At 41.4% G+C, this 23,271-nt stretch overlaps 1 protein-coding gene across 1 annotated transcript in view; it reads left to right on the forward strand.

The window, feature by feature from the left end:
• The window catches only part of SHC4 (SHC adaptor protein 4), a gene marked incomplete at its 3' end in the record, with an annotated part of 125,879 nt that overhangs the window by 33,874 nt on the left and 68,734 nt on the right, over window positions 1-23,271 (forward strand). Inside the window, exon 2 of the mRNA XM_079701402.1 lies at window positions 3,567-3,637. Coding sequence (XP_079557528.1) covers window positions 3,567-3,637 — 71 coding nt within the window. The remainder of the gene's footprint in view (window positions 1-3,566; window positions 3,638-23,271) is intronic.

Here is a 23,271-nt window from a genome sequence, read left to right on the forward strand (position 1 = left end):
AGGGAGGGTGACAGAAGGTGTGCCATTGCTGACAGACAAGCGTGTGAAGTAAAACAGGTTTCAAGGAAGGGGAGGGGATTGGAAGCAGTGCCTGGGGCTGCCTTAGAAGGAAGGACATGAGGTGGTTATCGCCATGAAGTGTGATTAAGAACAAAACCTTGGAAGATTCCCCTCCTCCCTGTCTTCCTCTCCCGCTCTCTACTAGAAACCCCTCTCCGCATTGTTAACCAGAATCCCACCATGGCTGCTTCACTTCACTGGGCTGAGGACTGCACCATCTGACACCCTCCCTCACGTGGCTGTTGAGCTTCATCAGCCTTGGAGCATTTCTGTCCCAGCTGACATTTTTCTGCCTCTTTCTCCCCGTCCTGTTCAGATCCGCAGCCTACTCTCCTCCCTGTTGGAGTCCCCACCGTCCACTTTATCGCTCAGGGCTCTCCCCTCAACCACACCCCCCAGCCCTGGAACACCTGGGGAGTTGGGCCCATTCTCCCCACCTTCCCCTTGAGTCTCTTTCTGAGTCCTCAGTTCTGTACTCCTCACTCATCCCCCAGGATGGGGAGAACGGTCAGACCTTCACCTCCCTCTGCTCATTTTAAAGCTCATGTTGGAGCTGAACAGTAGGAGCTTTCTCCACTCTTTCATCCAGTATTTGTTGGATGCAAAATCTAGCATTCGCTGTGGCCCAGGCGTTGTCCCAGGTGTTGGAAATACCATGGTGATCATGGTCCTTACTCTTATGGTGCTTATGGCCAAGGGAATGAGGACAGATAATAAACAAGCAAATTGACAAGTAAACCTGATAGTGGCATGAAATGACAAATGAGGGACTGTGATGAAGGTGACAGGAGGGGGCCTCTGAGGCAGTGACATTTGAATTAAAACCTGAAGGACAAAAAGGAATTAGTCCTGCAGTGCAGTGGGGGAAGAGCTAGGCAGAGCTGGCAATGGAACAGCAAGTGCAAAGCCCTTGTATTTGTAAAGTGTTGGGTGTATTTGAGGAATAGCAGGAAAGCCAATGTGGCAGCAAAGTGCACAGGGGCAGAGTGACACAGATGGAGTTGGAGGGGTAAACAGGGGTCAGAAAACACAGCGTTTAAGTGTTTATGGCAACAAGTTTGCTCTGATAATAAATACCAGAGGTTTTAAGCAATCGGGGGACATGGCCTGATATTCATTTTTTAAAAATCACTCTGGCTGAGTGTGAAAACTGGAGGTGCTTCGTCACATTTCAAAAACTGTACCTGGATAGGCTGTATCACCTGGTCTTAAATTGAAAATTTACAGCTGAAGGGAAAGATGACACCACCTCTGCACTAACAAGGCTTCCTGGGGGGATTGGAGGTATAGCCTAGACCTGTTCCCCAAACTGTGTGGGGAGTCTATTCTTTCCAGGTTGAGGGATGCAGGAAATAGGGGAACAGGTGCTAAGCTCTGGAATGGGAGGAGACACGGAAAGGCAGGAAAAGCCAGAGCAGCCAGTGAGGATAGGAAAACTTTCTTTTCAGTCCACTCTCAACATGGAGCTTGGACCCTTGCAATCTCCTTTCATGACAGTTTTTTTTTTTTTTTTTTGCGGTACGCGGGCCTCTCACTGTTGTGGCCTCTCCCGTTGCAGAGCACAGCCTCCGGACGCGCAGGCTCAATGGCCATGGCTCACAGGCCCAGCTGCTCTGCGGCACGTGGGATCTTCCTGGACCGGGGCGTGAACCCGTGTCCCCTGTATCAGCAGGCGGACTCTCAACCACTGTGCCACCAGGGAAGCCCTCATGACAGTTTTGAGATGGGCTTAATACCGTGCTACATCTAGCTTTCCTTTCCTACTATGTCTAATGGTTTATTGAACAGAAATCTCTAGACATCGCTTACTTCCTTGAGGTACTCAAGCCTTGGGATGTTAAATGTGATTGGGGCAGAATAAAATATTTAAAAAAATTTTTTGTCAATACTAGACCCCGCAGGAGGAATGTGATGAACAGTAATCTGGCTGAGAATGGCCAGGTAATTGTCCTGGCCAGCACGCTGTACCCTGCACGAGGCTCTAGGCAACACTTGGTGCACTGACCTCCTCTTAGGATGTGAAATCTGTAGAATTCGCTGAGAAATACTGCAAGAAGTATCTGGGGAGGCACCCCCAGCTCCTGCTATCTTTCCGCAAGCAGAGGGAGGCTGCAAGGCTTCCAGAGGAAAGCTAAACAGGAAGCAGATCTTTTCCAAGGAGCCTACAGATCACTTTCAATCAGACCACTTGGCTCTCATAACATTTCCGAGCTCATTCTCAGAGAAACACTCTCCCTCGTCAACTGAGGCCCTGCTAAGAGGATTACTCCCACTGCCTCACCTGGCAAAGCTACACAGAAGACTACTAAGTCCCTACACTTAATGCCTCTGCACGATTCCAGAATCCAATTTTCAACTATCAGCTTGTTATTTCCTGGATACCCCACCAGTGTCTTTCAGTCAGTGGGTCCTAAACCAACTCATCTTCCCCTCTCCTGGCTTTCCTGTTTCTGTTAATGGAATCACTGTTCCCTCTGTTACCCTGGCTGGAAACATCTGAGTCATTCTTGACTCATCCTTCTCTCTTATTCTCTAGATCAAATCAACTGCCGAATGGTGTAGTCTCTATTTCCGTGATGTCACTTGAATCTGTCCCCTCCTTCCTACTGCCACCATCCCTCCTCAGTGTGAGCTGTCATTACTTCCCTCTCGACAGGAGCATCCTCACTTTTTCTTCGCCATGAACCCACCTTCATACTGCTGCTGACATAAAGCTCCTCAAACACAGACGATCCCATCACTCTCTTTCCAGCAGCCTGATGGCTCCCGCTGCTGCCACATTAAATATAAACCATCTTTTAGCTTTATAAGTCTCAATGCCTTTTCCAGTACTCCATGTTCAAGCTAAATGTACTCATTCCTGGTGTAGGATATGACTTTTTTTTCCCTTGAACCCTCTGAATAAATAAATGATCTTGCAAAAAGAAAATAAGATCTTCCTATATTACTGTCCTGTATGATCTGCACTTATATGCTTATTTTATCTCCCTAGAAGATTTGATATTCCTGTATTACCTTTAGTTTTGCTTCCTCTGATCTCTGAGCACATGAATGTATCAGGCACTGCTCTTAGAATACCTGTAGGAAATAATTTTACTCTCACAACAATTCTGACTGTATCCCCATGTTACTGTGACAAACCTGAGATGCAGAGAAGTTGAGTAACTTGCTGGGGTTCCGTAACTAACAACTGGCAGAGCCAGGATACAGATTCACATGGTCTGGCCCCAGAGCCCAAGCTCTTAACCTCTGAGCTCACATTTGTCAGGGATGACAGCTGTATTCCTGATATCATATTTTGGATTCAGCTGATGTTTTATAACTGAACTGCAGTTGAAGGCATGTGGCCATTAATGGTCAGAAATATCAATGGTAGGCTGAGTGTGCAAATGTAATTTGATATCAGGAGCTGATTTACGGTGTTTCCCAGGAAATCACTCTGAAGCTAAGAGCTATCTTTGTGCTATTTTTTCCTACTTGTTCTTTTTTTTCTTTTCTTATTCCAGTACATGGGCTGTATTGAGGTGCTGCAATCAATGAGGTCACTGGATTTTGGAATGAGAACCCAAGTTACAAGGTAAGAGAACAAAAATGGGACAGACTTTGAGGACTATAGTCTAAAGTCACAAGAGTTTCTCCCCACAGGAATTTCATGCAAGGCTTCAAAGGCATCATGGGTTTTTATTCATAAGCCTGGGAGGTACACCAAAGCCCAGTGACCTTCGATGAGTAGCTTTGCCTCATCACGTGAAAGATTTCTCAGTTGTGTGGCGGAGCATCTGCATTTCATATGAGAACTGACAAGATGATATAGTCGGAGAAATAGCTGGTTTCCCAGATACTAAATGTATTTAAAATAATGTCTAGAAATAGGACATTACAGAATCTCAGACCTGTCGAAGAAGTAGCCGAAAATAAGAACAGGGAAAAACTTTCCACATCAGCAAGCCCAAGCCCTCCCCATTTATGGCATCCCTGACACAAGAAACTCTTACTCCTTGTCTGGGTCTCCTTCCTCCATGTAAGGTGAGCTGGATGAAAGAGTTGAACCTGGGGACCCTTACCCAGGGTGGCCCCCAGCAGCTTAGGGAAAGAGCCAGAATCATTATTACACAGAGCACGAGTCAGAAGCAGAAACACAAGGCATGGTTCTTTAAGGCCAGGTTCAAAGCAAGGATGGAAAGGGGAATAATTGAGTGCTGAGACTGGTAACTGGGAAAATTGTGAGGTGAGGGGGATGAGGTGAGAGGACTGGATTTATAGGAATGATTCAGGATGAAGACTTGGGCATCTGCGGTGTGTGGTGCCAGTATGTGTCTCAGGGGCAAGCTGCAGTGCCTGTCTGCATCCGTGGTTGCAGGCCACCGTTTCCACAGGTGAATGTTCTCATTATGAAGAGAGGATAACTTTTCCTAATGCTCATCTTATGGAAGTCCGAGGCCTTGAAAAATTGTCCTCTTGACCAAAAGGTTTGGGGAAAGGAATCATACGCTCTTTAGGAGAGTCACAGTTTACAATGATGTGCAGTATTAAAGACCCTGAGAAGTCCTGTGCTATAGTTTAAAAAGCGCTAACTTCATCTTGAGATTTTCTAAATTTATTTGGCCCCAGAATTCTTTTTTTATGTAACATAAATGAACATTCCATGTATCTCTGGGGTTCCATGAAATGATCTTTAAGAAATGCTATTGTGGACTCTTGTTTACAATGCATTCAAATCTGTCTTTCCAAATTTCTCACCAATCCTTGGTATTCCCCAGGAGTAAACAGATGAAATCTAATTTTTTTTTTTTTCCTGTATTCTTGGTGCCTATATCAGTCCTTGGCACCCAGAAGAGGCTCAATGGATATTTATGGAGTAAATGCATGACTCTACCTGACTACTTTCCAGGATTTGGAAATGGCTACATCTTCCCTCCCTTTTAAGCCTTCTCTTTCACATTCTCAGGCCCTTCAACTATCCTTTAAGCGAGAGGGTTTCTAGATTACTTCCTACTCTCTTAGCCCTAATTTGGACACATTTCAGGTTTTATTTCATTCTGATGATGCTTAATCTGGAGAAAGCCCTTCCTCCAATCCTGAGCTGGTTACAGGTGGGAGGAAGAAGGTCATTACCCCAGGTGACTGGAGTGGGGATACAGGAGAAAGGAATGCCACTGTCCATACTTGAGGATGACTGATTTTCTGTTCATTCCCTCATCCATGCATTTTGACTTATTCTCCTTCACTTGAATATTTATGGAGTGCTCATTAAGTGCCTGAAACTCTTCAAGAATAAAGGATGAAGATGCCTCTGACCTCAGAGAACTTACATTCTACCTGGGGAAACAGACTATGGCAAGGAAACAAATAAAGAGACAATATACTTTCAGGTAGTTATAAGTGCCATTACTATAATAATAAAGCAGGGTAAGAGTATAGAGATGTAGTAGGTGGGCCTTTAAATTTTATTTTATTATATAGTTATAAATATACTGTATATTTACTTAGAACATTTAGAAAATACAGATAAATATGAAAAAGAAAATCACTCATAATCTCACCTGGAAATAATGTCTACTAACAGTTTGTGCTTTGGAATAACCTTCTGATCTTCTCTTCCTTACATGTGCTTACAGTGATTTTTGTAGAAAATCTGAAAAATATTTGCTACTGTTTCTCCCATGTTGGGCATTTTCCTGTTGCTAAATATTCAGAAGAATTTTTAATTGTGGTAAAATACGTATAACAGAAACTTTACCATTTTAACCATTTTAAGTGTCCAGTTCAGTGGCATTAAGTTCATTTCATCTTGTTGTGCAAACACCACCACCATCCCTCTCCAGAACTTTTTCATCTTTTTGAATTGAAACTTAGTATATTAAATAATAACTTCTTATTCCCTTCTCCCCCAGCCCCTGGCAACCACCATTCTACTTTCTGTCTCTATGAATATGACTACTGTAGGAACCTCATATAAGTAGGGTTATATAGTGTTTGTTTTTTATGTGACTAATTTATTTCATTTAGCATAATGTCTTCAAGGTTTATCACTAGGTCAAACAATATAAATATTTTGAAGGCTTTAGATCTGTTTTGCTAGATTGTTCTGCAGAAGAACCATATACTAGTTGATATCCTCCCTCTCATCCATGTGTCTATTTTTTGTTAACTATCTGTTTTTATTTTTTATTTTATTGTTTTAATTTCTATTTTATATTGGAGTATAGTTGATTTACAATGTTGTGTTAGTTTCAGGAGTACAGCAAAGTGATTTAGTTATACATATACATGTATCTATTCTTTTTCAGATTCTTTTCTCATATAGGTTATTACAGAGTATTGAGTAGAGTTCCCTGTGCTATACGGTAGGTCCTTGTTGATTATTTATTTTATATATAGTAGTGTGTATATGTTAATCCTAACTTCCTAATTTCTATTTTTAAAACATCTTTATGAATTTGTCAATCTGTATTTTCCTACTGTTTAGTAAATGGTAAAAGACTATTTCTTTCTCTGCCATGAAGATTTGGTTCATGACTAATGTACAGATCCAAGGGAAGGTGTCTGGCATAGTACCTGGATATTATTCCTTGTAGATGTGTCTGTATGAGATTCAGGCATGGCAAACTGTGCTCTGGGCAGATTTGTGGAAGCTTGAGGGTGGCTCACTTTCCATAAACCTCTAATTCCCACCCTACTTCGCAAATATTTACTCTTCTTCCTTCTCTTAATTTTTCCTTCTTTATCTCCTTCTTTCTTTTCTCAACTTACATATATATTCACATTCAGCCACTATTCAAGTTGCTCTATTACCAATTACCTTAGATGTTATCAATATATAACTGTTGAATCAGGTTTCAAATAGTTTACAATTTGAATTTCACATATTCACAAAGTTTCATTTAACTCATAATCCTACTTAACCCAAGAAAAAAATTCAATGGACCAGTTAGAATTCTATAAGAAAGAACTTTATTTTGTGTGACCTCAGGTATCTCCTGACATTTACCATCAAGCAGAAGATTAATCAGGTGTGACTGCTGATAAACAAGTGAAGCTAACTGCCACTACACATACAAACAGGTGTATTCAGGCTGATGTCCTACCTATGTTCATTGATCTTACCATCTCTCTACTAGTTAGTACATTGTTCCAGTTAATAGAGAGACAGCAACATGAAGTTCCTGGTAATAAAGGAGGAGGCATGGTTAAGATACAACAGTTGGGTCAGTGTTTGAAACAGAGGAGAAAGATGGAGCCAAATTCTTCTCATTATGAGGGACCTTCCTGCCAATTGTTTGAGGGCTGAATCCATAGGACCTCTAGAAAACAGAGAATACTCAGAGCAGAGAAAAAGAAAAGGACAAGGAGGCCATGTACTTTGTCGGCAGTTCCCTGGATTACACCCTTTCCAAAGCTCTCATCATACTTCTTTGACTCCAGATTTATCCACTAATTCTCACCCAGGCATTTATCCACTTGACTGATTTAGGACCACATCTTCATTTTTAGTAATCTAGTGTTCATGCGAAAGGGCAAAGGAGGAGGTTTTTCCTGATAGAAAAGAGAAACAAGATGATTAAGAAGACAAAGGCCCACAGTGATGGTTGTCTCCAGAATGTCTGGAAAACAATATCAGAAGGAAATAAGAGAAGGGGAAAATGAAAATCATACTAAGGATGACGTAGTCATTCCTCTCTCCTATAAAAATGTTCTCTACATGATTTTTATTTTTTAATTTTTGGGGGAGAGTGGGAACTCAAAACTTCTACTAAGATTATCTCTGTTAAAAACTCTCATTCTACTAACGAGGAGATGAAATTTAGATTTAGTAACTTGCCCAAGGTCACACAGCTAATAGATATGAAGATGGAACTTCATGTTAAGGCTCCAGGATTAAGAAATTTTGCTCTTTGGCACTATTTTACTATGTCATGATGGTTAAATAATACTTTAATTTATTATTGTAGAGAACTGCATTAATAAGTTTTAAAATATGGAATAATCATTGAATTCCTGCTGTAAACCCTTCTTAATTGTCATGTCATCATAGGTAGCAGTTACATACAACTTGTTAATATTTTATTTCAAATTTTTGCATCCTTATTTTAAGTGAGTTTTCTTTTTTGAACTATACTTACGAAATTTTGGTTTCAGGAATAGGTTAGCCTCATAAGAATGGTTGCAGAACCTTTCCATATTTTCTGTGCTCTGCCACAATTTGAACAATGTTGGAATTATCTGCTACTATAAAAGTCTTTGGAACTAGCCCAAACAACTCTCTGAGCTTGTTAGATTTTTACCTCCATTGTCAAATCTTCTTTTTTATTAGACTTTTCAAATTTTTTTATCCGTCTTTTCAAATTATTTTATCCTTTGGTAAGATAATTTTGGGGTGATTTTACCCCCAAAGTTGGGCATTTTATCTTGATTTTTCAAATTTGTCACATAATGTTGGCCATAGTATTCTCATCTAATTTTCACATAGCCTCTATCTATGTGATTATGCTCTCTTCAACATTTCTGATTTGTTTGTGTGATCTTTTAAAATTAGATTTGCCAGAGGTTTATTTTATTGCTCTTTTGAAAGAACCAGGCTTAGTTTTTATTATTCAAATCTACTTGGTCTTTGGTTTTCTAATTCATTTATTTCCTCTTTGTCTTCAGTATATCTTTCCTCCTTTTTAAGTTTATTTTACGCTGTTCTTTCTTTAATTTCTTAAGATTATTCTTTCATAATTTCTTTATTTTTATTTTTGTCTTTGAGTTTTATTGAGATATAATTGATATACAGCACTGTATAAGTTTAAGGTGTACAGCATAATGATCTGACTTACATACATCATGAAATGATCACAATAAATTTACTGGGCATTCATCATCTCATATAGATACAAAATTAAAGAAATATAAAAAAATGTTTTTCTTATGATGAGAACTCAGGATTTGCTCTCTTAACAACTTCCATATATAACACTCAGCAGTGTTAATTATATTTATCACGTTGTACATCACATCCCTAATACTTATCTTATAACTGGAAGTTTGTACCTTTGACTCCCTTCCTCTAATTCCCCCTCCACCTTCAGCCTCTCGTATCCAAAAATCTGACCTTTTTAATGAGTTTGTTTGTTTGTTTTTGCAGTGTAATTGACCTACAACATTATGTTAATTTATGGTATACAACATAGTGATTCGATATTTCTATACATTTCAAATTGATCACCATGATAAATCTAATTGCCATTCATCATGATTTTTAAAACAAAGATAAAGAAAACAAAAACCTCATTTGATCTGAAACACACACACACACACACACACACACACACACACAAGAAATCATGTCACTAAAACCTAAAGCCCACTCCCTCCCTTGCATAAGCATCCACATCATGCAAAGAAGAAAAAAATCTTCCCTTTCCCACTAAGGATGCCTCTTTGTGTCTTGGTGGGAAACTACCTCCGATACTGAAGGAGGAATAAATTATACGTCAGGGTAAATGCAATAAGTGGAGCTGGTGGGACAGGGCTTGGTTTTCAACCCTGAAGAACAGAACTTCATAGGAAACGTGGAGGGAACATTTAGTTCATCACCACAGGACATAATTTACCCCAAGGGCAGGGCACATTGCTGGTGGGAGGAACCTCCAGATCATTGTCTTACTACACTGTCCTCTTCCTGTGTTTATTGCCTTACATTTGTAACTCATCCATGGTAATAAAATCAGCCAGGCTAAGCGCAAAGCACCCAGCACAGGATCTGTCCATGCCAGGCTCCAGGACAGCTGGGAAGCAGCAATTCTTGGTGAGTTATTAGCCTCATTCCTGTGACGGCCACCCCTTTGGGGGTGGGGGTCTGTGAAGGAAATGGGGTGTGGTTAGAGAATGAGTGGTGAGTGCTTCCTTTTGGGGTCCTGGCTTCAGATTCATTTTCTCTAACTGATCATAAGGGATCTGCCCCATTCCATTCCATGGTGGGGAGAAAACCCTGAGTAGTGGTTTTTGGAACTGCTCCTGTAGACAGTAAGCAGGCTGTTTGGGTGATTGGTAGTAGGTAAAGCAGCAAGGAAGCATAGTTCATAATTCAGAGGATGTTGTAATTGGAGTAGTTTCCTGTTTGAAATGTTATTGCTCCTGAGCCCTGATTCTGCAAATTTAATTCACTGTATTGAAATTTTGATTCTTTGGCTTCAACAGGACATTAAAGGCAGCTCTTCAGAGACAAATGCATAATTCTGTGTGTGCGTATGTGTGTGTCTGTGTGTGTTAGCAACTATTAGATGCAAAGCAGATCCAAGATGCAGCTGAACATTTACCTAAAGTCCTGTGGATGAGCTTTATAAGAAATGTGAACATCAGGAGGGAAAGTTTTAAGTATTCTGTAGAGGTCAAATATCTGCATGCTAGGTGGCTAAATTAAGATATCAATTTGTTTGAAAATAGGCTGGCATTTATGTAAATTTCCTGAGGAATGTATGAATGAGATTGATTGCAGCTATGCATGGATAAGTGTATCAATGTAAAACCTGGAGTAACTGTCCGGCATGTGGTGTGTGGGTTCTGTGTTGACCTGTGAGGAGACCATGCAGTGAAGTGTGGGATTGCAGCTCACATGGCAAGAAAAGTAAAGACAGCAGAGCTGGGATAAAGGGCCGAGTTTATTAACTTGCCAGAGTTCTAGTTCATAGTGGTCATGCTAAAAATTGAAAACGAGCACTTGCTGAGGCAGAATGTACGTGGTTGGATAAAACAAGTTCATCGTTCATTGGTCAGGAAGGAATGTAAAGGCCCCAAGAAGGGTCTGGGGTCCCACGGTCAAGGCTTATGACCTTTATCAGCTGGTGAGAACAGTTACAACACATAACAGTCAAATTCTCCTCGGCAGGCACCAGTGTGAGTGGACGTACTTCCTCCCACACACCTGGGGACATCAGGGAGCCCTCATGGAGGTTTTGTGTGGCGTGTGTCTGAATGTGTGGACAGTGACCACCTCTGCTAGCTTCAAGCTATGCTACTCCTGGTTCCTCACAACCTCGTTAGGACTGAGATCTCGCTTCTCAGGTATCTGAGATGAAATAGCCAATTAAATTCCTTTTAGAAGTCTTCAAAGATACAGTAATTTAAAAAAATTCCCAAACTGGGACTTCCCTGGTGGCACAGTGGTTAAGAATCTGCCTGCCAATGCAGGGGACATGGGTTTGAGCCCTGGTCCGGGACGATCCCACATGCTGCGGAGCAGCTAAGCCCGTGCACCACAATTACTGAGCCTGTGCGCCTAGAGCCTGTGCTGCACAGCAAGAGAAGCCACCTCAATGAGAAGCCTGTGCACCGCAATGAAGAGTAACCCCTGCTCGCCACAACTAGAGAAAGCCCACGTGCAGCAATGAAGACCCAATGCAGCCAAAAATAAATAAATAAATGAATAAATTTATTACAAAAAAAGAGTTCCCAAGCAGTTGGGAAGGATTCTGATAGCATGACAGAGTCAAACCCACAGAGAGAGGGTGTGAAAGTCAAGGGCACCTTTTCCTTAGAGTCACTAGCACAATGTCTCTCACATGCAGATGCAGTTACTATTTGAATGAGCACAGGTGAGGCCAAGAAGTATAGTTACTAAGGCAACCCACAGAATGGAAAAAATATTTTTAAGTCATATATCTGGTAAGGAATTAATATTCAAAATATGTAAAGAACTCCTGCAACTCAACAACAGGAAACCAAACAACCCTATTAAAAACTGGGCAAAGGAATTGAATAGACATTTCTCCAAAGAAGACACACAAATGGACAATAAGCACATGAAAAGATGCTTAACACCACTAATCATTAGGGAAATGCAAATAAAAACCACCATGAGATAGTACTTCACACTCATTAGAATGGCTATTATTAAAAAAAAACCAAAAACAACAAAAAACTAGAAAATAAATGTTGGCAAGGTTGTGGAGAAATCGGAACTCTTGTGCATTGCTGGTGGTGATGTAAAATGGTGCAGTTGCTGTAGAAAACAATATGGCAGTTCCTAAAAAATTAAAAATAGTGTTACCATATGATCGAACAATTCCACTTCTGTGTATGTATCTAAAAGAATTGAAAGCATGTATTCAGACAGATATTTGTACACACATGTTCATAGTGACATTATTCACAAACTCAAAAGGTGGAAGCAACCCAAGTATCCACTGATGGATGAATGGATAAACAAAACATGGTATATACATACAATGGAATATTAACCTTAAAAAAGAAAGAAATCCTGCCAGTTGTGACAACACAGATGAACCTGAAGGGCATTATGCTAAATGAAATAAGCCAGACAGAGAAAGATAAATACTACATGTTATCACTTATACGTGGAATCTTTTTTGAAAAAGTCCAGCTCATAGCAACAGAGAGTAGAATGGTGGTTGCCAGGGACTGGAGGGCAGGTGGGGAAATGGAGAGATATTGGTTAAAGGGAACAAACTTTCAGTTATAAGATGATTAAGGTTTGGTGATCTAATGTATAACATAGTGACTATAGTTGATAATACTGTATTGAAATTTGCTAAGAGAGTAGATTTTAAGTATTCTCACCAAAAAAAAAAAAAAAAAAAAAGGCAAATGTGTGAGCTGATGCATGCGCTAGTTAACTTGATTTTGGGAATTCTTTCACAATGGACACATCTGTCAAACTATCATGTTGTACACTTTAAATATATTATGACTTTATTTGTCAATTATACCTCAGTAAAGCTGAAAAAAAGGAAATTCTGACACATGCTACAACATGGATTAACCTTGTCTTAGTGCATTTGGGCTGCTATAACGAAATACCATAGATTGGGTAGCTTATAAACAACAGATATTTATTTCTTACTGCTCTGGAGTTGGGATATCTGAGATCAAGGTGCCATCGTGGTCAGGTGAGGGCCCTTTTCTGGATCACAGACTTATTGTATCCTCACATTGTAGAAGGGGCTAGGGAGCTCTGTGGTACCTCTTTTATAAGAACACTAATCTCCTTCATGAGGGCCCCACCCTCATAACCTAATTACCTCCCCAAAGCCCCACTTACTAGTACCATCACCTTTGGGGGGTTAGGATTTCAGCACACAAATTTTGGGGAGTCACAAACATTCAGCACAGTGCAGGCCTTGAGGACATTGTGCTAAGTAAATAAATCAGTCACAAAAAGACCAATACTGTATGATTTCATTTATATGAAGTGCCTAGAGTAGTCAGATCCAGAGATAGAAAGCAGAATGGTGGTTGCCAGGGGTTATAAGGGGAGGGAGTTAGTGCTTAATGGGTACAGAGTTTCAGTTTGGGAAGGTGAAAAAGTTCTAGAGATGGATGGTGGTGCTGATTGCACAACAATATGAATGTATCAATACTTAATGCCACTGAACTGTACACTTAAAAATGGTTAAAATGGTAAATTTTATGTATGTATGTTTTACCACAATTTTTTAAAAGTATCAGTTACTAGATGAGTTATATTTTTGAAGTATTCAATGTAGTCTGTTTATCTTGCTGAAAAGTTGCAAAGCCAGTAAGAGCAGGACAACTGAAGCATCAGGGCCTATTGTCTAGCAGGTGCCACAGCTGAGAGTATTAGGGAAGGAGTGCATAGTGGCCTCTTCTAACTTCTTGACCGGGAAGCCCAACCAAAAACCATGCTGGCAGAGAGGGCTACTGCAGGACAAGAAGCGAGAGTAGTTAACAACAGCTGACATTTGTTTTGCTTGCCCAGGGCTTTTACATTCATGTTCTCTTATGAACCACACAATCACCCTGAGAGGAAGGCACTGTAATTCCCCATTTTGAGCAGGGGGAAGCTGAGGCTCAGAGAAGATAAGTGACCATCCCAAGACCACACAGCTCTTTTGCTGGGCTCAAACCCAGGTACTCTTTTTTTTTTTTTTTTTTTTGCGGTACACGGGCCTCTCACTGTTGTGGCCTCTCCTGTTGCGGAGCACAGGCTCCAGACTCGCAGGCTCAGCGGCCATGTCTCACGGGCCCAGCCGCTCCACGGCATGTGGGATCTTCCCAGACCGGAGCACGAACCCGTGTCCCCTGCATCGGCAGGCGGACTCTCAACCACTGCGCCACCAGGGTAGCTCAAAACCCAGGTACTCTTAAACCAAATCCTGTCCCTATGGCACTTAATGTTTCCTAGTGACATTGCTTTGGTTTGAAGCGAAGTAACTGCTTTTATAACTGTGAATAGACTAAGACACTGGGAGACAATTCAGGCAGTAAAGGGAAGCCTGAGTCATCTTTATCCACATTTTTTTTTTTTTGGCTGCGCTTCTCGGCTTGTCGGATCTTAGTTCCCCGACCAGGGATTGAACCCAGGCCCCCTGAGGTGGAAGCACAGAGTCCTAACCACTGGACCGCCAGAGAATTCCCCTGAGTTGTCTTTAAAATCACTTCTAGGGCTTCCCTGGTGGCGCAGTGGTTGAGAGTCTGCCTGCCGATGCAGGGGACATGGGTTCGTGCCCCGGTCTGGGAAGATCCCACATGCCGTGGAGCGGCTGGGCCCATGAGCCACGGCCACGGAGCCTGTGCTCCGCAACGGGAGAGGCCACAACAGTGAGAGGCCCGCGTACGGAAAAAAAAAAAAAATCACTTCTAACTGAGAGAACAGCACAGCTATGATCATTACCATCGCTGATGTCAGGTCTCTGTGGAACATCTAATTCTTAACATTTTTTCACTATTTCTTTCTGATTATAAAAATTAAATGTGGCTTATTGTGGGAATTGGGAAGTAGGGTAAAAGAAAAGAAAAAACAGACAAATCACTGGAGGTAATCAAGAGTAACAGTTTGGTATAAGGTTTTTCCAGTCATATGTTTGGAAAGTAAAGTGAGATTATATGGTGCTTATTAATTTGTGATGTGTTTTTATCATTTATTATGCACATTTTCTAGGTCATTAAGTATGACCAGTACTTGCTTTGACCTGAGCTTTAAGGTGGCAGAAATAATTTTAAGTGCATCTACTTGCCATTGGTATATTTATTGAGTCTTCTGGCTTTAAGTAGCAGAAAATGACTCTGCCTAGCTTAAGCCAAAAGGGGGATTCTTGAAAGGATATTGGGGCAGCTCATGGAAGCTGAGGAGCAGTGAACAGTCAAACCAATAGAAGGATATGGTCAGGGCTGCCGAGGCCTCAGCAGCAGGAGTGCAGAGACTCCCCATCTCTGGTTTTCTCAGTTCCAAATATCAAATTCCTAGGTAGGATGGTGATTGGGGCCTAATCCTGAGCCAGTCATCTTTGGCCAGGGCAGAGTTGCACTGGGGCAATATGGTAGTTCTGTAACACTCATATATTGAGAAGGGCATTTGCTGGGAGGAGGAAAAAACAGCTTGTAAAAACAGCAGTAGTAAATGCAGTAAAAAATGGATTCCTACCTCAAAGAACACAATAGATGGATTTCTTCGAACACCTTAAAAAAAAAAAGATTGAGAATATATAAATCATCCCCCAAATTCTTCACTAAAATCTAAGGGTTGCAAAACTGTTAGTCAAATGTTTGACGTTATTATAGTTAGTGCATTAATTTTTGAACATAATTCAATTGAGCTGTATGTTTAAGTAGTGTTTGGATATTTCAAGAAACTTTGAAACTACACATATAGGTACTGTATATGTTTATGCCTTTTTATAGGATGTAGGGCATTGTTTTAGTGTTTTTGAGATATTTATAGAGGTTTATAAAATGGTCATTAGTTTTGTTTTACAACAGGCTGTTTACAGCATCTATATTTGATTTGCTGAGAAATCCTTGGTCAGGAATGAAACTCCCAATTACAGTATATTTTCCATGGCAAATGTGATCCACTTTATGAAATGGTTTCTAAAAATATGTTGCAGCTGAAATCAGGGCCTGCTAATTTATCCATATGAATCTATAGAAACTTACAGATGTGCAGATATTATTGTATGAACACACACACATGTACACTCTCTCTCTCTCTAACAGGCAATATACACACATTCACTGACCTAAGTGAGAAGAGTTAGCTATCTGTCCATGTCTAAGTATGGATTATAGTGGATGGCCTCAAGAGTTTGAGGAGAAACAAATTAATGCAGAGCTTAAAATGCATGAATGTTAAAGTGTATGCATTTGGGGGTGACCCCAGTATTTTTAGCTTCAATTACTAAATGAAATAGCTTTTTTCCAGTGACTTTTTCCCCCAGGCCTTCTCTACCATGCAGAGTTCAGTTGAGAATACTTTCCGGTATCTCCCTTTTGTGGCCCTCTTTGGTTTCCTTTAGAAGTCGGTACTGGATGTTTGTAACACCCCATGCATTTTCAACTAGACTCTGTGTAAATGTCTCCAGGACCAAGAAACGGGGTTTCTAATTTTGATTTTAATGGACATAGTGGTCAGCTCCTGCTATGAATAATTTAACAATGCAATAGAATAGGCCTTTTGAACCATTGCTCCTGGAAACACCAATACTGTGGTTGCACAGGAGCTTCCTGAAAAAGTCCAGAGTGGGCCCCAGAGTGTGCCTGGCCTAGAAGGCCTTGGGTCCCTATGGTCCTTTTTCAGTGGGGCAGTCAATTGCAAGGGCTTCATCATCCATCATCTTTGGGCCTTAAGGTTCTCCCTGGAAGCCTATTCCATGGGCCTGGTAGGTTGCAGAGCCACAGTGACTGGGACATAGTTGGATCAATAAATATTTATTGGTTAAAAGAGAGGTTTCAGGGACTTTCAGGCCTAGATCACATTTCTTTAGATGACTCTGGAGGTCTTGAAGGTCACTGCTAATAGTCAGAGAAAAGCAGAAAAGACCTAGATATTCTACAAACATGGAATCTGGCATCCTGAACCAGACCAAATTCCAGAATGAGGAGCTCTTAGACAATTGGGTCAGGTCCCTGGCTCCATGGTAGAGCGTCTGGCACATGGACCCCATTCATATACATTGTTGAACAAAGGAGTGAAAATAAATTCACTGAAGATACTCAGTTTGATTCAGAGAGCCTTGGGGTCCAAGGAGTTGATTCAGATGAAGAGAAGGATTTCTTGATCCCAGGGAACTGGCTGTACTTCAACCTCTTTCTAGTTCAGGGATTCAAACATGGTTTTCAACTTTTAGGAAGCAGTCTACAGAGCAGTTTATTATTAATTAATAGCTACGGTCAGCATCATAAAAGTTAACATTTATAAAATATATTACTAGTAGTCCTATTTTGCGCATGAGGATACTGAGACTTAGATAAATTATGGAACTCCCCTAGCAAGTTAATAAGTGGTGGAACCAGTAATCAGGTCTGCCTGACTCTTTTTTTTTTTTTTTTTTTTTTTTGCGGTACACGGGCCTCTCACTGCCATGGCCTCTCCCATTGCGGAGCACAGGCTCCAGACGCACAGGCTCAGCGGCCATGGCTCACGGGCCCAGCCGCTCCGCGGCATGTGGGATCTTCCCAGACCGGGGCATGAACCCGAGTCCCCCGCATCAGCAGGCGGACTCCCAACCACACGCCACCAGGGAAGCCCTGCCTGACTCTTGTGTACTATGCCTCAGTCAAAATGAGAGAATTCTAAGGAACAAAACTCAGGGAAATGCTGAAAGCCATAAGTGACAGAATAAGGAAACATCCAAACCTCAGGTTAGAATTTGTCCTAGGTTCAAGATACCAGATCCCTTGTTTGTGAGTTCTCTCTGGAAGGGCCTTCATAAAGATGCTCAAAAGTATGTAGGTGAGGATACTTTTAGTATCCTTTTCTGATCTCTACTAAGGAAAAAAAATATGTGTCAGACAGTGGTTCTCAAACTTCAGCACATGAGAGAATCAATCACCTGGAGGGCTTGTTAAAGCACAGAGTGTTGGGCCCCATTCCCAGAGTTTTGAATTCAAGAATTTGCATGTCTGACAAGGTTCCTGGTGTCGCTTATGCCACTGGTCTGGGGACCACACTTTGAGAACCACAGGTGTAAGGGAACCCTATCAGTGGTTTCAAAATGAGTTCTCTAGTTGGACCACGGATCATATGGAAATCCCTTATTTTTGAAAAGGTGGATCCCCAGAAAATCCCCAAAAGCATCTGGAGGTTATTTTTGCTTTTAAGAAAGGAAAAGGGTAAAGCCTAGGGAATACCAGAGCAGCGAGTTTTAATTCTGATATATGTATGTATGTATATATATATACATATCTCCAGAAAAATCAATGTTACAGTTCCTTTTAGGAAGAGTGAACTAAATGGGAAGCACTCAGAATTCATTAAAAACTAATCTCAGCCTGAAAGACTTTTCTTTGATAAAAAGAGAGCTTTGTGGCCAAAGGAAATACAGGACAGTTGGCATGTCTCTCCACCTGCCAGGCAGATTTGTTCTGTTTCCTGTCAGGATTCTCCTTAGGAAAACTGTGAAATGCCTAATGGAATAAATGCAGGCTCTGACCCCTTTTCTTAAACATGAGTTGGAGCTTGCAAGAGCTGCACCTACTCTAGGAAAATGTGCATTTTCACGTATGTTTGATTAATAAGAGGGTGGATCTTTTTTTTTTTTTTTTTGCGGTACGCAGGCCTCTCACTGTCGTGGCCTCTCCCATTGCAGAGCACAGGCTCCGGACGCTCGGGCTCAGCGGCCATGGCTCACGGGCCCAGCTGCTCCGCGGCATGTGGGATCTTCCCGGACCGGGGCACAAACCCGTGTCCCCTGCATTGGCAGGCGGACTCTCAATCACTGCACCACCAGGGAAGCCCGAGAGTGGATCTTTTTGATCTGGATAATCTGAGCCACTTACGAGGATTTTCTCTGATTTTTTTTCACTGTCAGCTGTGACAATGCAGATTCTTAAAAAGGAAAGACATCCCCTAGTTAAGTGTTTATGACAAAGTAAAGTAGCATAATTCTGGCAGCAGCTCATTAGCAGGACTTAGGCTGGATCTAGAAACAGACTCAGATGGAGAGTCAAATGCAAAAGGTTTGCTGGGCAGAGTCTCAAGATCAACACTTGAGAGAGTGAGGGATACAGGACTAGACCTGGTGGGGCAGGCAGGGAGGCTTGAATAGTGATGCTGTCTCAACAAAGGCTTCAGCAGATCTCGTGGGTAAAGAGACCCGGCCTTCAAACCCCGTATTGGCTTGTCGTTGGTGCCTACTGCCTCCAGGGAGGGACATATCTGTGGGCTAGGTAACTGCCTTAAGGAGAGGAGAAGTTCTGGGGAAGGAACTCAGCTGTGAGCTATTAGCAGTGAACACTCCAGCAACAGGGGCAATGACTACCTTTGTTCTGAAGGGGTATCTGGTTTATACAGGGGGACAAGGATCGTACTTTGTTTCAGTGCCATAGAGCTGTCTAAATATTTACATATTGAACATTCAGTATATCCAAGGCAGGTACCATGGGGTATCTAAAGAAAATCAGATAAGCATTCTGCCTTTATAGAAATGTGAACTATCCATTACTACTTGCATAATAGAAATAATTGGACCTCTTCTACAACATGTTATTTATAACATTCCAGTTATAACCATAGAGTACGCTGCTGGGTACTAGGTATTGTAAAAAGCAGGTTAGACCCAGTTCTCAAAGCAGACAGACATTTTAAGGATAAAGCAATAATAATGGCTGACATTTACTGAAGCCTTGTTCAAAGCACTATTATTATTCCCACTATATAAATTTAAGAAACTGAGACATAGAAAGCTTTAAAAACTTGTTCAACATGACAGAGCTTATAGGAGACTGCTAGATTTTGAATTCTGGCTGTCTGATTGCAGAGCCCACTCAATGAGCCTTTCTTCATTCTATTATCATAGAAGAGTTATAGATAAATTAAAGTGCTCCACTTTTTTCCCTTTTAACAATTATGTATAGTAATTTTACACTTTTGTTTATTTCTGTATTCCTGCAAGCACTTTGTACTGTATCATGCACATGATACCATGCCACTTAATGAAACTTAGTTGATAGAAAAAAAAAAGAAGAAGAATGTCAGTTCCCTCTCCCTTCACTGAATGCTGGTAGGAGAAACAAAGAACGGAAGATGATAATTAACAGTTGTAGAAGAAGTTCCATAATCCTTATATTTATACAATAGAAGACTCATTTCTTATAAAACCCAGCTTCCTGTACCAAGATACTTAGCAAGACCAAGTCCAAAATATGTATAAATAATCTTTGTCTGTGAAGATTAAAAGGTTGTGTTCTAATGGTTTTTCTGCCATGTACAAGCTAATAGCTGACTGTGACCCCAAGGCCTCTTACATTCCTTTCTGGTTTGCTCCAGAAGAAGGGTGAGCAAATCACCTGCTACCTGATTTTGATTCTGCCACCTTTTGAGCCAAGAATGTTTTTTGACTTTTTAAAATGGTTGGGGGAAAAATATCGAAGAAGAATATTTTGTGACATGTGGAAATTACATGGAATTCACATTTGTGTCCATAAGTGTTTCTGGCACACAAGCATGCCCATTCGTTTATGTATTGTCTGTGGCTGCTGTTCAAGCTACAACTGCAGAGTTGAGTTGTTGCGACAGTCTGTATGGCTCTAAAAGCCTAACATTTTCAATTTCTGGTCCTGTATAAAAAGGCATGCTGACTACTGCTATGAAGAGATTCTCAACCTGACTTAGCTCTGTTGGAAGCACTTCCAGTAGTCCCACCCTCACCCATTAAATCAGAATGTCTGGAGATGAGACCCAGTCATCAGGATTTGTTAAAGCTCCCCTGTGTTTCCCCAATGTGCAGCCAAGGTTGAGAACCACTGCCTAGAGCATGAATACATTTCGAGGGGCAGATGGATTAGGCTTCTTAGCATACAGGCTGCCAGATGGGAGAGAATGCAGGTCACTTATCACCACCCATGTGTGCAGGGGGTCATGTGAGCAAAGATGTTCAGGACCTCCAGATGCCCTCTGGTGAAAGCCCTTCCCGTGAGGAGATAGCCAGGATAAAGGGGACAGAGTGGACAGGAGAGGATTATACCAAATATCTTTCCCAGCATATTGACTAAGTTGAATACAAATTTCTCGCCGAATGGAACATCATCAAATGTGCAGGTAGTGTAGCCTTCCCTACCGTAGCTGCTAGGAGCAGGTGACATAATTCCTTAGCATCCACTAATACAACCGTCTGGTTGAAGCTGTAGAGCACAGAACCAGTCATACTGTGCAGTGAGTTCAAGTAGAAGTTCTAATCCGCTGTGTGGTCCTTGAACTGATCTGCTTCAGAATCACCTGGGAGGCTGTTAAACTACAGACCTATAGAATCAAAATCTCAAGAACAGTCCCAGGAATCTGCATTTTGAACCAGCATCCCAGTTAATTCTTAAGAACTTTGAAGTTTGATCACCATGTACCTAAATGGTTATCTCAGTGAATTCTTAGCAGATGTGCATGCCAAAGTTGTCCGACCAGTGGATTCAACTGACTAAGCCAGTTACTAATTCCTTCCAGAGGCACACACACACATTTTTGAAAAATGGACTTACCAGATAAAATCTATAGTATATACACCAAATGGCCCATAAAAGAAGGAGTTATGGGGCTTCCCTGGTGGCGCAGTGGTTGAGAGTCCACCTGCTGATGCAGGGGACACGGGTTCGTGCCCTGGTCTGGGAAGATCCCACATGCCGCGGAGTGGCTGGGCCTGTGAGCCATGGCCGCTGAGCCTGCGCGTCCGGAGCCTGTGCTCCGCAACGGGAGAGGCGACAACAGTGAGAGGCCCGTGTACCGCAAAAAAAAAAAAAGGCGTGTTTTTTTTTTTTTTAAACGGTGGTGGAAGTCATACACTCATTCTACCCATTATTGTCTTGCTCAGCATTATAGATACCTTTGGCAAACTGTTTTAAGTATCTTAAATGGCACCAAATCTTCCTTTTTTGAAGATAGGCCTAATTTTTGGAAGTAGATAAACATCATTTGGAGTGAAATGCGATGAATAAAGTGGGTGATTATGTTGGATCTGTTTTGGTTTTTTAAAAAATGAATTTTGATTCTTAAGTGACCACACTGTATGATCAGTACACTCTTTAACCCCAAAAGACATGCCTTCATAATATTTTAGTATATTTTGTCTAAAACAGAGTTGTTTTAGTTTATTCCAAGGTAAAGGAGAACAGTCCTTTGGATTTACCAATTCCAGTGTGTTTTGTGTGAAATCAACCCCATTTCTCTGTTGTCATTTCATATTTGAAGGTGTATAAGCCATCAGTATGGGGGTGTGTTTGCATTTTGAAATATGTGATTCTATTACAGGAAAACATTGTGGGGATAGGAGAAAATCAGCACTTCATTTCTGTTTACTGGGGAGATACTTGCAGGGGAGGTGCCATCCTGGGGACGGGATGGTCTGTCACTTCATTAAAGTGCAGTTGATGGGTCAACCTTTGCATCAGAGCCAAAGGGCAGAATCACAGAGTAGACAGAACAACCTGTGTTCTATGGTGGCTTGTGTTGGGTAGAATTGCAAATGTACTTTATAATCAGATTTTAAATAGAATCCAGGTTGAACGGAGTGGTGAGATAAGTCCATGTGAGAGTAAATGCTGTGGGCAGTCCTGAAAGGTTTGATTTGACCATCTGGGACCTGAAGTACCTATTTCTAAAATGAAAGGATATATTTTACGGGCTGTGTCGACCCTCCCAGAGTGCATGGGCGATGCCCCTTGATAATAGCACAAAGGGATTTTGAAGTTTTCCATTTTCCGCTGGTCTAGGGGCATTGACTGCACTCATTGTGTGCTTATCGCCATGGAGGCAGGCTCATGTTCTAAAGTGTCCTGTCTGGGGCTTGCACACATTCTTGGATGTCTTTAATTTCACCAAGCTGAACAAAATTGAACACATAGATCACTGAGGCTTGATGTTCTGAAGGCAAAGATTTCAAAAAAGCAGGTACTAGTTTCCCTAGAACAATTGGAACGCCGTAATACCACACTGATGTGGAGTCTGAATTACTTACGCGTCCTCTCATTCATCAATAGGAAAGCAGTTTGAGACATTCAGGTGACAACTTGTCCCTGCGACATTGTTAACTGATTTCTTTAAGGGTTCAAGTTGGAGACGAAAAGTAAGGGAAAATCCCTGGGCCTTAGTTCTGCCTACATATTTTTTGAGTTTTAGTTTGGAAAGGCTCTTGCTGGGATTAAAATGTATTTTCATTTCTGTTTCCTTGGACAAAACAGAACCACTCCTTGTGTGTGTGTGTGTGTGTGTGTGTGTGTGTGTGTGTGTGTGTGTTGGGAGATGGGGATAGTTGCTTTTAACTGCTC

Source organism: Hyperoodon ampullatus, assembly GCF_949752795.1.
Source record: "Hyperoodon ampullatus genome assembly, chromosome: 3".
NCBI classification, from domain to species: Eukaryota; Metazoa; Chordata; class Mammalia; order Artiodactyla; family Ziphiidae; genus Hyperoodon; species Hyperoodon ampullatus.